At 42.3% G+C, this 15722-nt stretch overlaps 1 protein-coding gene across 7 annotated transcripts in view; it reads left to right on the top strand.

Moving 5' to 3' along the window:
* The window catches only part of CABIN1 (calcineurin binding protein 1), a 129913-nt gene extending 115913 nt beyond the window's left edge, over window positions 1-14000 (top strand). For 6 of the 7 annotated variants that reach the window (XM_074554602.1, XM_074554600.1, XM_074554598.1 and 3 more), the window contains exons 36-38: window positions 10388-10552; window positions 12225-12451; window positions 12939-14000. In XM_074554602.1, the coding sequence (XP_074410703.1) occupies window positions 10388-10552; window positions 12225-12451; window positions 12939-13082 (536 nt within the window). In that variant the 3' untranslated portion in view covers window positions 13083-14000. The remainder of the gene's footprint in view (window positions 1-10387; window positions 10553-12224; window positions 12452-12938) is intronic. The other variant, XM_074554603.1, reaches the window with a different exon arrangement.
* The last annotated feature ends 1722 nt before the right edge of the window (window positions 14001-15722 follow it).

The raw sequence follows: 15722 nt of genomic DNA, 5'->3' as shown, positions 1-15722 counted from the left end.
CTCTCCTTGGGAAGCAAAAGAATGGAGTTGCCTGGTGTCATAAGATGTCTTGTCTGGCTTGCTCAGCAGGGAGGAATTTGAGTTTGTGCCTAGACAACAGGGGAGGAAAAACTGAATCCTCTGTGAAGCTGTTATGGGCTTGCTAAGGAGCCTGGTGTAGGAATGACAATGCTGGTAAGAACTCAGGCATTCTTCTGGCTTTCAAACAGAACTCAGGAGCATTTCTGATGTGCCTTCCTCCCTGCACCTCCCCAGGCCACGTTGCAGTGATTGGAACATTTATTGAAATCTTTTGACTTTCTGGGCTTTGTTAAGGTTGTGGAGTTCGATATTGTTCATTCTCCTTTGATGTTTTCTATGCATCGTTTTGGTTGAGGGAGATGGAAGGGTTAGCTGCCAGAATCACAGCCCTGAAACTGAACATCAAGAGGATCTCTCTGCAAAGCTCAGTGCTGAATGCCTGAGTTGTATCTGGCTCTTAGCCCTACCTGACAGGTCATTTCTCTAGCTGAGAGAGACACCAATTACTGCTGGGGCCTTTCTTCCTCTTTTCTTTTTAATTCTCCTACCTTTGCATCCACCTGCTCTAAAAAGAATTAGTTATAATTCTGTTACAACCCTTTTTCATCTGCCTTCCCTTAGTTCTGTTTGGGTAAAAACTCCTCCCATTTTTAGAGTAAACTGTTTCCAACTTTTTTGTCTCATAACCTCTACCTGCACCTACTTATTCATGTATTACACATCAGAGAGTATTAGCTGCTCTCATTTTCTCTGCTTTCACCCAGGAAAAGGAGTTGTTTTTCCAAGCATTGTTGATGCTGTGCCACTCATTTCTGATGTAAATTTTGTTTTGTAAATGTTTTCCTGAGGTTTTGTGTGGTGTGTGACTAATGGTGCAGAGCACAGCAAGATGGAGTCCAGCAGCAGAGGGGTGATGGTGGCAATTTCAGCAAAACCTTCCTACGTTTGGGTAAAAATGTGCTTGGGACTCTGAGCCTGCCTAACATTCTCTGGGGAAGCTAAAATAGGACAATTAAGGTAAATTCTCTCCAGCCTGTCACACTGTTCCACTATTACATGGCTCTAAATTGCTGAAAAATCCTGACATTTTCTTCTTGGCTGTCCTTATTGCAATAATGATTTTTATGAGGAATGAGCAGGAAGACATTCACATTTGAGTTCTGATACCAAGAGAAGGTTTTTATACCTGGAATTATTGAAAGTTCTGTGTTTTGCTTAAAGCCAGCTGTTTGCCAAGTTGGAATATAAAATCCAAATAGAAGACTCCCCACTATTAATTTTTTGTCCATTTAAGGCCTAAGCAGTTCAATATGAAAGCAAGGTCATGATAAAGCTGTCCAAAGTTAGAAATTCAAATCTGGGGAAGACAATTCTTTGTGTTGTGCAGGGAAGTGGCACTCCATAACCATGGGAATATCCTGCTGTAATTCCAGATGTTTGTGAAATGGGCACAACAGGGGAAGTGGAGGTGTAAATATAACTCAGCCTGTAGAACTTGGAGAGTTTCAGAAGCACAAGAAATAAATACAAGTGAGGACAGTTGTGTGGAAAGATGAGCAGATTCTTGCACACAGAGCAGTGAAGTTAAATTGTTTGTGTGTGTGCAGGCAGCTGCAGAATCCTTGAAAGGCAAATGTTCCAAGTAAAGAGGGATTTGAAGTGGGAAATCCTAAGAATTCAATAACACTCAGCAGTGTTGCAATGTGACATTTCACCCTGTAGGATAACTGGGTGCTGGAGTCACAGGAGAGCTTTGAGGTGTCAGGAGCATCTTTTTCCTGAAGCCTGCAATTTCATTTATTTTAGCAACTGAAGCAACTGATCTATGACTTTAGGTTCTCAGAAGACTGAGGAGACTGAAGGTTTTCCTGCAGAGGATGTAAACCATCATTTTGCATTGGCAACATCTCTCCTATTAAAACATTGCATGGCACAAGGGCCCACTCGATTCCTTGCAGTTTCTGGATACCAAACATCAGTGGGCATCCACAATTCCTGTTCCTGGGTGAAATAATGGTGAAACAATTCCTGTTCCTGGGTGAAATAATGGTGAAACAATTCCTGTTCCTGGGTGAAATAATGGTGAAATAATTCCTGTTCCTGGGTGAAATAATGGTGGAATAATTCCTGTTCCTGGGTGAAATAATGGCGGAATAATTCCTGTTCCTGGGTGAAATAATGGCGGAATAATTCCTGTTCCTGGGTGAAATAATGGCGGAATAATTCCTGTTCCTGGGTGAAATAATGGTGAAACGATTCCTGTTCTTGGGTGAAATAATGGTGAAATAATTCCTGTTCCTGGGTGAAATAATGGTGAAATAATTCCTGTTCCTGGGTGAAATAATGGAGATTGTACTTTGCCATCAGAAGTTGAGTTTAACCTCATACTGGTCTCAGTGGCTCCTGAGTTTGCTTGTCATGGATTTCCAAAGACAAACACAGATTTTTAGGAGCCTGTAGTTCCATATTTTGACAACTTTTCTTCTTACACAGAAGTATTTGGCCCTGCTGTCCATACCTTATTCTAACTATGCATTCAATTCAAATTTTCAGGTACTTTTTAAATGACTGGAAGTAGTAACATTCAACCCTCTTAATTGCAGTCAGTGTTTAACCTTGTTTTTTCTGTTGAATTCAAAATTGTGCTGTAGAGCACAGAGTTTTCTCAACAAATGACTCAAAAAAAGATGAAATAGAAAAGTTAGGCATGTCAAGGACCTGTGGCCTGATGTGAGCTCCCTTCAGATTGCAGTTACCTGGCATGGAGCTTCTCTCTTCAATGCATGTGTTCTGCTCTGCTTTCTTGTGGCACTTATGTGCATCTCTTTCACTGCTTTCTCCTCAGTTTCTTGAGGAGAGTGTTGATTTGTTGACTTGTTCTGGTTTTTGACAGCTCTCTTCCTCAGTTCCCAAGGCTGGATTTCTCCTGGGCTTTCAAACCTCTTGAAATGCTGGGGCAGAAGCTCCTGCCCAGCTGTGAGTGGGGATCAGCCAGGCTGCCCCAGTGAGCTCTCAGCACTCGCTGAGCTCTTGCTGCTTCAGCCTCCCTGGCTCTGCCATTCTCACTCCCCTTTGTCTCATCCATGCTTCTTGTGGAGCTTTTTATTTTTCACAATGGGTGCACTCTGAAAACAACTCGACTGCTGAATGTCAGCAGGGGTTTCCTGTTTGTGAATGACTTCTTAATTCCTTTTTGCAGTGCTCAGACAGTACCAGTCAGTGATGGCTCTTCCTCTTCCCTTTGGAAATTGTGCTGATTTACCTCCTGTCGAAACAAACTCATTGCACAAGAATTTTTCAGCACACTTAATATCTGTTTCTGATATCTACACTTCAGATTCCTGAAGTTTTATTTACTCAATCCAGTGTTGTGCAGAAAATCTTTTGACATTAAAACTGTCATAATTTTATGTACCTGTTAGATCAGTAAGAACAAAGAGGGCAGGGACCAGCAGAAACAGGTGAGGTGATGGTTTGAAGGCAGGATTTAGCACTCAGGACAGGTTTGTGCTCCAGGAGCATCTCTAGCCCTGTGCACTCTTAAATCTCCCTGAAAATCCTGGAGATCCATTGCCCTGTGCATGTCTTGCTCTACTGAAACACATTTTTGGAGATTTTTGTGAAGCAGCATGGTAGCAATGCTTTATGGTTGCAATATGGTTCAGTTTCACTAGTTTTAGATTGCTGTCAGCAGCATAAAATTTACATATATTGCTGCACAAAGGCAGACTGAAGAGAGATGTAGTTATAAGTCCTCTGCACAGGTATTGTGTTGCTTACAAAGTACTTAGAAAATTGTGGGGTGTCATTACATTCACTTGAGAGATTTTCTGCCAGCTGCTTTTGCTAATTTCCTTGTGCTTAGCTGGCTGTCAGGGCAGGGGAGGGTGAAATCCTGATGCTGAGGGGAAGCTCTTACAGCTTTTGTTAGGCAACTCACAGAGAAATTCCAGAAGCAGGAGACTGCAAATGACTGCTCCTGTGCACAGGTGCTGCTGTGATGCTCTCCAGATGATGTGTCCTTGCTGAGCCAGATATTAAACAAATATCAATTAGCTGTGTTTTGATAAAGCCATTTGAATGTTCATGTAGTTGAATATCAGACTGTTGTCTTTTTGATTTAGGCTCTTTTACATTGAAGTTTTGTTTAAAAAAAAAGAGAAAGCATTGAACTTCAGGGTTTTTCTTTACCTACCTGCATGCCAGGTTTCTGCACCTCTAGGGCAGCTGGTGGGGGCAGGCAATGGTTTGGACACAGGAATTAATTCTGCTGTCTCTGCTGTCACACTGGCCCAGCATGGCTGTCAGAGGGATCTGGGAGTTAGCATGGGCCAGGGACTATTTCCAGGAAGCACTTTCAAAGCAGCCACCCATTTTAAATGTTAGTCTGTTAATGGTCTGTGACAGCTGAGCTCAGCATTAGGAAGAGTTTTGGGGTTTGTCTCATTAGACTGTACAGTACACTCTCCCTGCTCAGGACCCAGTGATAAATATAGCACTGTGCTGTGCTATTGCCCTGCAAACTTCTGTTCACCAGACTGCTTGAATTCCTTTTCTTTCAGGGCCAGTAGAACTTGTGTTCTGCAGCTTTTTGCCTCCAAAATTACTCCAATGCTTAATTTTTAACATACGACTTTGTGTGTCAGCTTTGAATGTAATTTCCTGCATTTGGCATTTCAAGTCAAATACTTTCTCTCTACAGCTATATGCACTAAAGGCACTTGGCAGTGCTTTCTTAGAAATAAATTCAATAGCAGGATATTTGGAATGAATTTGGGGCAAGCAGGGCTACCAAGGGTACCTGGCACATGTTGTGATGAGCGAGGTGGCCTGGCTGGCTGCTGGGCTGTGCTGCCTCATGGCTAAAGGCTCTGTTGTTTCTGTGCTTCTGCATCCCAGCTCTGCTCAGCTGAGCCAACCCCTGTTCCAGAGCAGTCTTTCTGCTGACTTAGTAGCACAGCTCATAAGGAAACTCTGAGCTCCTTCAAATTCAGGCTTTCCATGGCCTTTGCAACTGCTGTGTGGGGAAAAAAGCTGTATTAATTCCCAGCACACTGGAGAGCAAGGCAGATGGAACAGAGAAAGTGAATTGTTTTCACATTAGTGTTATTCCTTGGAAATGTGGTAAGATACTTCCTCCACTATGTCAGGGAGCAAAGGATCAGACGTGTTTCCATCGGGTGGAAAACAAATCAAATATTCCCTGCCTTGTACAGCAAATGGGTTGGGAACAGTTTGTGTGCTGTGGGCGGCCACCAGTGCAGAGTAAACCAGTTGTTACTGGGACTAGGAAGAGAAGTGTTTCCTGGGGTCTGGAGGCACACAGAATTCAATCCTTACTCTTTTGAAGCAGTTGGAAGGCAAGGTAGTACCAACCAGCTCAATCCTACTGATTTTCAGTTTTTTGTCTTGATACAGAGCTGCTGGGGAAGGGGTTTTACAGAGGGATGAAGGCAAGTGGTGCAAGTGCATTGAAAAGGAATACATAAAAATATGTGTTATAAAAGATATAAAAATGTATATAAAAATATGTATTCCTTTTTAAGTGCTTTATAAAAGATATAAAAATGTATATAAAAATATGTATTCCTTTTTAAGTGCTTTATTTAAGCACTTGAGATTGTTGTCTGTTCACTTCTCCTTGTATTTTCTTTTGAAATGATGTTAATATTTTGTCCTGGAGTTCAAAGCTCAGCTCCTTCTTCTTTCCCATGATGAAATGCTGCTTTGTGCATGCACTCTGTGTTGCCTATATTCTGTACTGGAATACTTCAAACTGCTTCTGTTAGAAACTGGAAGATGTTTTTTCCAGGTGCTAGTCGCATTTTCTAGGCTTGTCTTCCAGTTGTAATGTTAAAGGTTTAGTGCATGACTAAAGAATTTTTTTGAACTCCATACAAGATGTTTTATAACACTAATATTAATGCCTCATACCTGATAGCACGATGCAGTCAGACCAGTGAGTGTTCAGTGCAGAGGGAGCAGAGCAGCTGCTTGCTGTGCTTACACCAGCCCTGCTTTTAAACTTTCCCCACATCTTCCAATTGCCAAGGGATTATTTTTGCCGGCGTTATTTTGGCTTTTTCTGTGCAGCAGAATAGCGGAGCGAGCGGTGTGGGTACAGGAGCAGTTGCAGGGTTGTGTAATCAGTGTGTTGATAGTGTGTGGATGAATGCATGTGTGCGTTCTGCGCTGAGGAGCTGCGAGAGGATATTAACTGTGATGAAGTCATGAACCCAGGCGCCCGCTATAGGCATCTGCAAACACTGGTTACCCTGGCAACAAGTGGGAAGAGGTTGGAGAGGAAAGCTGGAGTAGGTTGTTGCATTGAATTGTTTCTTCCTCACTAAAGCAGGGAGATGTTGAAAGGTATGATGTCCCTCTTTCTGTGTCGTGTACTATTTTGTATGGATTTAGGCAGTTGTTGGGAAAGGGAAGGCTAAAAAAAAAAAAATTCTGGTAATGCAGCTCGATTGGAGAGGAACTTTTCAGTATCAATAGTGACGTGCATTGCAAATCTGTGCTTTTCTCTGTGTGCTTCATTTCTGTGTCTTGTGTTGTGAGAGTGCTAAATGGGTCTCCAGAGTGCAGCACCTGCCCCATCCTCGCCTGGGGACAAGTGGCTCTTGCATATTGTATCTTCAGAAACTGGTTTGATTTTAAACTGGGTTTGTAGAGCTAATGTTTGAAAACCTGCCAAGACAGTACAAGTACAGGGTAATACTAAAAGATTTATTAACTGATATTAAACCTGAGCTTCTGAACACCTTCAGAATGTGCTGCACTTACCTTCTGGTGTTCTCACACTTGTGCAGAATATTGTGGCTCACGAGTTAGTGGAGTCTTTGCCTCCCTGGGGAAAGTTTTTATTAGAAGAACTAGGACATTATGTTCAGGGCTTTAACAGCATCTTCCTGAAAACAAATATTAAAATATTCTCTTCAGAAATCTGGTTTAGACAAATAATGAGGAGATCCAGCTGTATATTCTTGATTGTCCTTCCTTGTTTTGACCTTTTTGTCTGTAATGAAAGAAACAAATATCTATGCAATATATTAAAGTATAAATTATGATATGTACACCGAAAAAACCAATTCTTGCTATTTTCAAGAAGTCTAAGAAATATTTTGTTTATTAACTTTATTTTTAACTTGGTCACTTGAATGGTATTGTTTCTATTTAAATAAAAAAAACTAAAATTGCACGGTCCTGAAAGAATAAAGTGTATGACCCAGTCAGGAAATAGAATTCTGTGACTGTATTGAACATCTCTGACAGCAAGGGATTGATTAACAGTGCTTCTTGATTTCTATTGTACTTAGAAGCACATTCTAATAGAATATTAACAAATATTGTTTCCAGAAGTGCAGTGATAGAAATGCACAGCGTGCTGGACTCCTGCCCTTTCATTTCTATTCACTTCTACATTAAAAATTGCTGTCAGATATTTTATTCAAATTTAAATCTAATTTTACTGCACTGTAAAACTGTATCTTCAAAACTTGAAAAATATATTCTGGAAGATGGAGATGTGTATGAGGATGCTGATGGCTCTTGAGAGAGCACAGACTGATACCAGTCTAGTTGCATCTTCCTAGAATTAGGCTGCTCAAAAGAGCTTTTGTCAGTGGGCCATAATTTAGTTAAAATAAAGTACAGCAAATCAGTTTAAGCAATGATATATCTCATAATCAAACAAATATTGTAATCAGCATAAGAAGTAGAGTTTTGTCATTAAATAATAATGCAAATCAGAGCTCTCACTCTGTGTTGTGAACTAATAAGTCTCTAATGTAGTTAAGTAGTAGAGTAATAGAAAACTGCTCTCAGTTAGCAGTATAGTTGAGGCTGTAGGATTTGCAATTTATTTGTGTATTTCTATACCTGCTAAGTTAATTGCTAGTTTGTATTCTGGGTTAATAAGTGCATAAGAAAGATTCTCTTAGTACTTACCCTACTTAAGATGGTGCTTCTGGAGGGCTGGAGTAAGTTGAGAATGAGTTGAGTCTTGTGGAGTAATCTGAAATCATCATCATTTTCATCCTGCTTTTCTTCAGATGTTGTTGTGGCCATGGCAGTGTGGGAGCGCTCTGGGTTCAGGCTGCAGCCTGTGGTCAGCACCAGGGATGGGATGGGATCCGTGGGAGGGGATGGGATCCATGGGATGGGATGGGATGGGATGGGATGGGATGGGATGGGATCCATGGGATGGCATGGGATCCATGGGGTGGGATGGGATCCATGGGATGGGATGGGATCCATGGCATGGCATGGGATCCATGGGATGGGATCCATGGGGTGGGATGGGATCCATGGGATGGGATGGGATCCATGGGATGGGATGGGATCCATGGGATGGGATGGGATCCATGGCATGGGATCCATGGGATGGGATGGGATCCGTGGGATGGGATCCATGGCATGGGATCCATGGGATGGGATCCATGGGGTGGGATGGGATCCATGGCATGGGATGGGATCCATGGGATGGGATCCATGGGATGGGATAGGATCCAGAGATGGGGTGTGGATGTGCTGGCCTGGGGCTGCTCCTTTGGCAGCATGGGGTTAAATCCCTGTGTGCTGCTGGAAAGGGCAGGCAGACCCAGGGATCCTTCAGCTGTCCTCTGCTTCTTCACAAGGGAAACAAAGCTTTGGGGTTTTCCTACTCGAGCTCCCTACAGCTAAGCCCTTCCTTCTATGTTGTTCTCAGCTGATTTGGTCTATTAATACATGTACAGATGCAAGTCTTATTTTCCTACTTCCAGTGCTGTGTTTTGAAGTACCCAGAGAGAAATGTGCAGGAGAGTGCTGAGAATGAGAAGCACATTCATCTGCATTAGGCTGTTCCATTTTGTGCTGGGTAGTGAGTGGAACATCTCAGAACAGGAGCTGCCTGTGAACTGAGCTGTAGTGGGTGACCTTTCCTTTTTGGGAGCTATTGGACACTTCTCTACAAGCAATCTCATTTATCTTAAGGGTTATGTGAGCTTTCAGCTGCAAGTCTAGATGATGGGGCTTTTTCTTTACCTATGAAAATTAGTGGATGAAAGAACAGCCTGCTTTCCTGAGCTTTTTTCATACAAGTTATTCAAGAACCATAGAAATTATAATCTTTTAAAAAGTTGCATCTTTCAAACTGAGTAGATCAGGCTGTTAAGCTGTGATGTTTTCTGAAGCAGTTTCTGCAAGGGGAACTCTTGTACAGGAGAATATTACCATGGTAAATTCCGAGATCTTCTCTATATTGGTGGAGATGGAGAAGTGTTTTCAACACTTGAGGGGGTGGGAGCAGTTTTCCAATGAAGAAAAGTTAAAATATGTGTTCCTTTTTAAGCCCTTGCATGGTCAAAATCCCAAATTAATTTAGAGCATTGCCATACAAAGAATTTTAGAGCAAGTGAGACTGTGACTATCCCCTGCATGTGCTGGTCCATGCAAGCTGCCTGTGCAGCCTTAGCCTGTGGCAATAGGAGGTGATTCAAATTAGAGCAGGCAGCCCTTTGGTTTTTGAAGAATGTCTTCATTTTTAAGAGAGAATCAGAGCTTGTTTTGTGTCCATAGCCTTGAGATGGTCACTGCCCTGCCCCACAGGGGCACTGGCAGGGCTCAGTAGGTCGGTGGCAATGACTCCTGCTGTGTACAACACACAGCCCAGTGTGTCAGTGCTGGTTCTACACTGCACTCCTTTAAAGCAGCTACAGCTGGTAAATAACAACAAAGCTGCACACACACATGGATTCTGAGTTACAAACATCCCAGGCTCTAGAATAGCAGAAGGTGGGGATTTTAGGCTGGTCTATTTATAGAGGCACAGTGGATGTATCAGTGAAGAGTGGGCATTCAGGATCACTGGATATTGGTTTCCTGAGACATGGATTTGGCCCTGGTGGTGGATGTTCACAGTCATGAGTGTTCCTTGGCCCTGGGCTGTGCTCAGTGTGGCAGGTACCTGTGGCTGGACATCAGAGAGGGCCCCATTGATGGTGTTGGATTTTGCTCTGCACGTGGCAGCTCTTCCTCCCAGCCCTCACAGCTCCAGAGGAAGCTCAGCTCATGCTCAGCTCTCTGTGTTTCTGCAGATGTGCAGAGATGACAAAATATCAATCTCAACTTTTTTTTTCCTTCGCTTTTTAAATGACATTTACCTTTTTTTAAGAGTTTGAATTGATGGCACTAATATGAAAAAGTTGCTTTTGCCATCTTAACTTGCCAATATTTAATTTCACTCAGTCATGTTATGGTTTAGAAACAGAGCAAGGGTTAAAAGGATTTTTCTGCCTGTTGGTTAGACAGCAAAAGGATTGAGGCTTAGGAGGGAGATCAGGATGTCTCTTAATCTGTGAATTATATTTCATTACTAAAGAGGAAGAAGAGCTTGAAGTGCCTTTGGAGGGGCTTGGATTCCAGCAGCAGGAGTCCCGGCTTTGTCAGCAGATGAAAATGGCAACGGTCGCGCCCCCGCCAGAGCCTGTGTGCTGGCACGTGGAGCCCGTGCCCAGCACAAATTCAGGACATGTTTGTACCCCAGGTAGGAGCTTCCTGTGCCTCAGGCTGTTCTGAAATGGGGTGGTGAGCTGTGCATCCTCTGCAGGCACTGACGGCTGGGTTGGCGTGCCTCAGTTTCCCTGCCTGCCTGCACTCAGGTGCTGCAGGGTTTGATCCATTCCTGGCAGTGCCCGAGCTCCCTGGGCAGGAGCCCTCCCATCCCTTGCTGGGCATTCTGGTTCCTGCATGGCTGGCATGCTAAATACCATGGCAGCAAAGCCAGATGAAAACCCTCCAGTACCAGCTTTCATGCAATGTAGTTTGTGCATCCTTTAAAGCAGAATTTTTCTTTAATTGCAGTCTTACATGGGGCAGTATGATAACAGTTTGGATTGCACTGTTGGGATATTTAGCACAAGGAAATGGTTTTTCACAAAACTGACTCAGTCTAAGTAAACATAAAAACCAGCATTACAGCAGTTAGTGTGTTCTATTCCTCCTCTGCCCTCTTCCCAAGAGAAGTTGTTGGTGTTTTAATTGAAAAAAATGTAAAACCTGGTGTTTCAGGCAAGCCTAATCTAGATTTTCTTGTTTGGGGTATCTTGTTTTTCCTTATTTATGAGAGCAGATTCTCCTGTGTCTGATGACTGTCTGGAAGGATTGGCTGCCCATGGAGATGGGTCACTGACCTTGATGGAAAGCCATGCCTCATCTGCTGTGGCAGCTCTTGCATTCCTGTGTGCTGTTGAGAACATGCAATTCAATTTTACATCCCTTAGTAGTTTGCTCTGCTGCTGCCTGTTTCTAGGCTAGCATTGGGAAACTGCTATTTTATTTTGCTGTGTGTAAGTGGCCATGTCCATTCCCAGTATCTGCCAGAGATGGATTTGACAATACTGGATCTAAAAAAATGTATATGAACACCTGTCATTATTACCAGACTGAGAAGGGCTCTGGTGTTTCCATTTATATAATTTCTAAAAAGTAATTTGGACTCCATGTGAAGCAGCATTATTAGTAAGAAATCTCTTTTAACAAATACTCAGTTTTTAACATTGCAGCGTTGTCATCTCCTGGTTATTGTTGTGTATAGATAATTTTGTAATGTGATAGTGCCTGGGGAGGGGCTGGCTCCTTGTGAGATGCACTCAATAAACACTCAGAAAGGTTTCACTGTAGAGGCCCCAAGCTGAGGCCCTGGCAGGGATGTGGGAACGATGCTCACCAGGGTGGGAGCCAGTGCCTGAGCACACCAAGGAGGCAGGAGCATGGCAGGGTTTGTAATGGGGGAATTCTGACAAGTGTCACCATAGATTTTTCTCTAATTGCTGAGCAGTTGCTCTCAGTAATTGAAGAGACAATGCTGTGGTGGAGGAAATGAGGACCAAGTGAAGCTGGAGAGCTTTGTTGTTGCAATGCAGGATGGAGAGGCAGGAGATGATTGCAGTAGATGTAGATGGCCAGTGCTGCACTACCATTGTTGTGCTTGGGCAGATTGAGTTTCTGACATCCAGTAAGATATTTTTTAATCACTGTTGGTTTCCAGTTGTCATTATACAATCTTTTTTCTGGTTCTAAGCTTTGGTTTTCGCAAGGCTTGAAGAAAGGCCTTTTGAGCCAGCCTTACATCTAACAATGAACTCCACCCTCTTCTTTGACATCTGAAATCCTAGATAACTTCCTAACATATTTTTTCCTTGCTGTTTTGTGTTTAGCCTCCAGTTCCAAGCCTGAACTCAGCTCCAGTTCACAGACTTTGGGAAGTCAGCAGAACAAGACAGATGGCACCCGAGTAAAAACTCGCATTCTGCCCAACATGCCAAAGCTTTTCATACCTTCATCTGTCACCAAATTTCCACCTGAGATCACTGTCACTCCACCCACTCCCACCCTCCTTTCTCCAAAGGGCAGCATTTCAGAAGAGACCAAGCAAAAATTAAAGGTAATAAAAGGGAAACAGTAATTTTTTAGATTATTGTTTTTATCTTAATTCTCCCCTCAATAAATTACTTGTATGAAAGAAGCAACAGTTCATGTCCCCAGTCCATAACCAGAGGTAGATAAGTAGTGGAAGGAGGTGCTAGCTCTTAGCAGCAGCAGCCAGTTCTTAAAGGACTGGTGAAATACTGGCTGTGGGTGAAATGAGAGCTATTCTAGTCCCTATCCCTTTTCTGAGGGATTTGGAAAAAATTACAGAAATGGCTGAGTGACCCATTGCAGCTCTCAGATGAGTGGAAGCTGCCAGAACTTTAACTGTGGGGAAGCCTACTGTAAATGTTATGTGGTTTTACATTAGGATGGCACCTTTTATCAGCACAAGGCAGTTATTGAATGTGAAGGAATAGCAACCAGTGGGCTTTTGTCCCTGTGCTCATGGGTTTATCCTGACTATTTAGCAATATATTCTCTCTCTCTCTTTTTGGGATCAGTCTGCTATTTTGTCTGCTCAGTCTGCAGCGAATGTAAAGAAGGAGAGCCTTTGTCAGCCAGCTTTGGAAATCTTAGAGACCTCAAGCCAGGAGTCCTCACTGGAAAGTGATACTGATGAAGATGATGACTACATGGACATATGAATGAATTCTGGCCATCATCAACACCAACCACATAACCATTCTTCTCGTTGCCAGCATCTCTGGAAGTTGAAACATCTTCATTGGCATTACTCTCCATTTAATTGGCATCATTGTGTTCTTCACTTTCATTCCCTTTGTTATCACCACAGCCACTTGTATTGCCTTCAGACTCTTGGCCATTCTCCCCATCATGGTGCTTGACAGAAAGAATGATTGATTGTTTACCAGGCAGTTGGTAAACCTGGATCACACTGTCACCAGGAACTTCAGTACACACAAGGATGTTTTGAGCTGCAGTTCTTCTCTCTCTACTGTTCCTGCTTCTCCAAACCAGAGCCTTGGGAGTTGCTCCAGTAGCTCTTTCCTTTAGTGTTTTCCTCCTTTTAGTTGTCTTGTATTTTCCCCCTCTAGCTAAGTTTTTCTCCCAGTAATTCAGCAACCTGATGTCTGTCTAACCATGCCATGATTAACCCAACAGCTCCTTCTAAGGTGAATGGAGTAGGAAAAATTTGCTGAGCTGGTAGAGATTTTAATTGCATCAAGAAAATCTGTGGCTTTGTCATGGGGCAAGGAGGGTGAGCTGAGGGTCTGTCAGCTCCTTCACACTGCTGGGGGCTTGGCTGGAATTTGACTCTTTCAAACAGACAAAAGAACCAGCTTTTCCAGGCAGACAGAGAGGGTGGTCTCCTGTTTGTGCTCATTTCACACCGATGTATGAGGTCCAGCAAAATTTATCTACCTGAATGTTGGCTTAAAGAACTGATCTTTCCAGAATTGTCTTACAGTCCTTTCTCTTCTAATGCCTTGGACAAGCATTTTGAATTGGGGGCTAGATGATATTTTTATGGTGGTATTGAAAAAAAAAAAAAAACTTGAAAGATTTCAGTACCATTTCAGTAATGTCTGTTTTTTACAGAATGACACGAAAAGGTGTTTTTTATCTATCTGCAGAGGGACTGCTCACAGTTATTTATATGAGAAAATAATGGTAACAAAAATCCTTTTTTTTTTTTTCTACTGAATGTTAACTTTGTAAAATAATGAATGCAAACCATGCAAAAAAAAGACGTCACACACTATATATACACTGCGTGCTCCCACACACATATATATATGTGTATGTACATATATATATGTCTGTACATGAAAACAGAAACTGCATTCAGCTTGCAATGTCGGGTTTCTTTGTGTTTGGGGGGTTGGTTTTCTGTAAAATGCAGAGCTTTGTATAAACTTTTGGGTTTCTTTTCTAATAAAGTTGAAATGCACTGTTGTCTCTGTTTGTTTGAGAGGGCACGAGGTGCCGTGGTTCTGGAAGAGCACTGCTCCTCTTTCCTTTTATTTTTTGGGTAACAAAAAAGGGGTTGGGGGGACATGATGGGAGCCCCTTTATTTTCAGAGGGCTGCCAGAGCTCTTGGGGTGGGTTTGGTGTGTGTGAGCAGAACCCAGTGTTGCCAAGGCTGCTGCAGGGGGTTCAGTTCCCCACTGAGGTCTGAATTCTTTTTCACCCATCTTGGTGTCTTTGAAAGCTGATGAGCAGCATAAGGGGGAAAACACCACATGGGAACAGGATCACACAGAATATTTGGCTGTACAAATTTGTATTTGATCCATTATTAGTGATTGATCTCATTGATAGGAGTGATAAATGGACTGTGGATTAAAAAATGCTGCAGCAAACTTTGTATTGCAAGGTGGTTCTCAAATTCTGAGGGTTTTGTTTTGAAGAAAATGTGGTTTACAAAGAAGTGAGCATGTCCATTTTGGATGTGTTAGAAACTGTGGAACTTGTTCACCTGCTATAAGTGAGTGCAATTGATACAGAAAAGATGAGGCAAATGATGGTAAAAGCAAACAAGTGTTTTCAGTAAAATGTTTTCAGTGTTTACTCTGATTTGCTGTAAGTTGCTATAAATGCAATGTATAGTACACTGTGTAGTCACTGCCACATAAAAGGCTGAGAAGTTTCAGATGAGCATGATGTTTAGGTTTTTTAGAAGAAAGCACAGAATGAAATCAATCAGCTGCCTATGAGAAATGGAAAGGGGAGGGTGGAGTTCTCAGTGGGGCTTTTCCACCCAAACGGAATAGACTGCACAGACTGTGTGGCTAATGTGTGTTCTTAACTGTATTGCTAAACTTAAATATTACATTTTAATTTTTAGGTCCACACTTTAGCTTGGGTTTGATGTATAAAGCATTTGATTTTCTAATTGAATGTGACCACTGAAAATTGTTGGTTTTCCTTTATTATTCTTAAGGATTCCTTGGCATTAGGCTTTGTGGGTTTTTTCCTCCAGACTTCCTAAAATGCTGGTCTTGAGCTTTCTTTTGAATTCTGGTCCTGCTTTTTGAGAAGGATTTAAAATTTTGCTGGTTTGGGAAAGCTGAAGCAGTAAGTGTAACTGTTCCTGCCAGCAACAAGAGCTGCATTTGCTGGACTGCTCTAAGCTCGTTTTAACCTTCAAACTACTCAACTGTGCAACTTGCTTTTATCCTATGCTGATTTCTCTTACCTGGTTTTCCTTTTTTACTTTTTAAAATAAATTTATGATTTTTTTTCATTCCCATTGTGCTCTTGAGTAGCTCAAGGACTTTTTCTCAAGAAATTACTGAGACTGAACTATAGAGGCCACCTC

Source organism: Zonotrichia albicollis, chromosome 18 (assembly GCF_047830755.1).
Source record: "Zonotrichia albicollis isolate bZonAlb1 chromosome 18, bZonAlb1.hap1, whole genome shotgun sequence".
Lineage (NCBI taxonomy): Eukaryota > Metazoa > Chordata > Aves > Passeriformes > Passerellidae > Zonotrichia > Zonotrichia albicollis.
The sequence above is the reverse complement of the archived record's forward strand: the minus strand, read 5'-3'. Positions and strand labels throughout refer to the sequence as shown.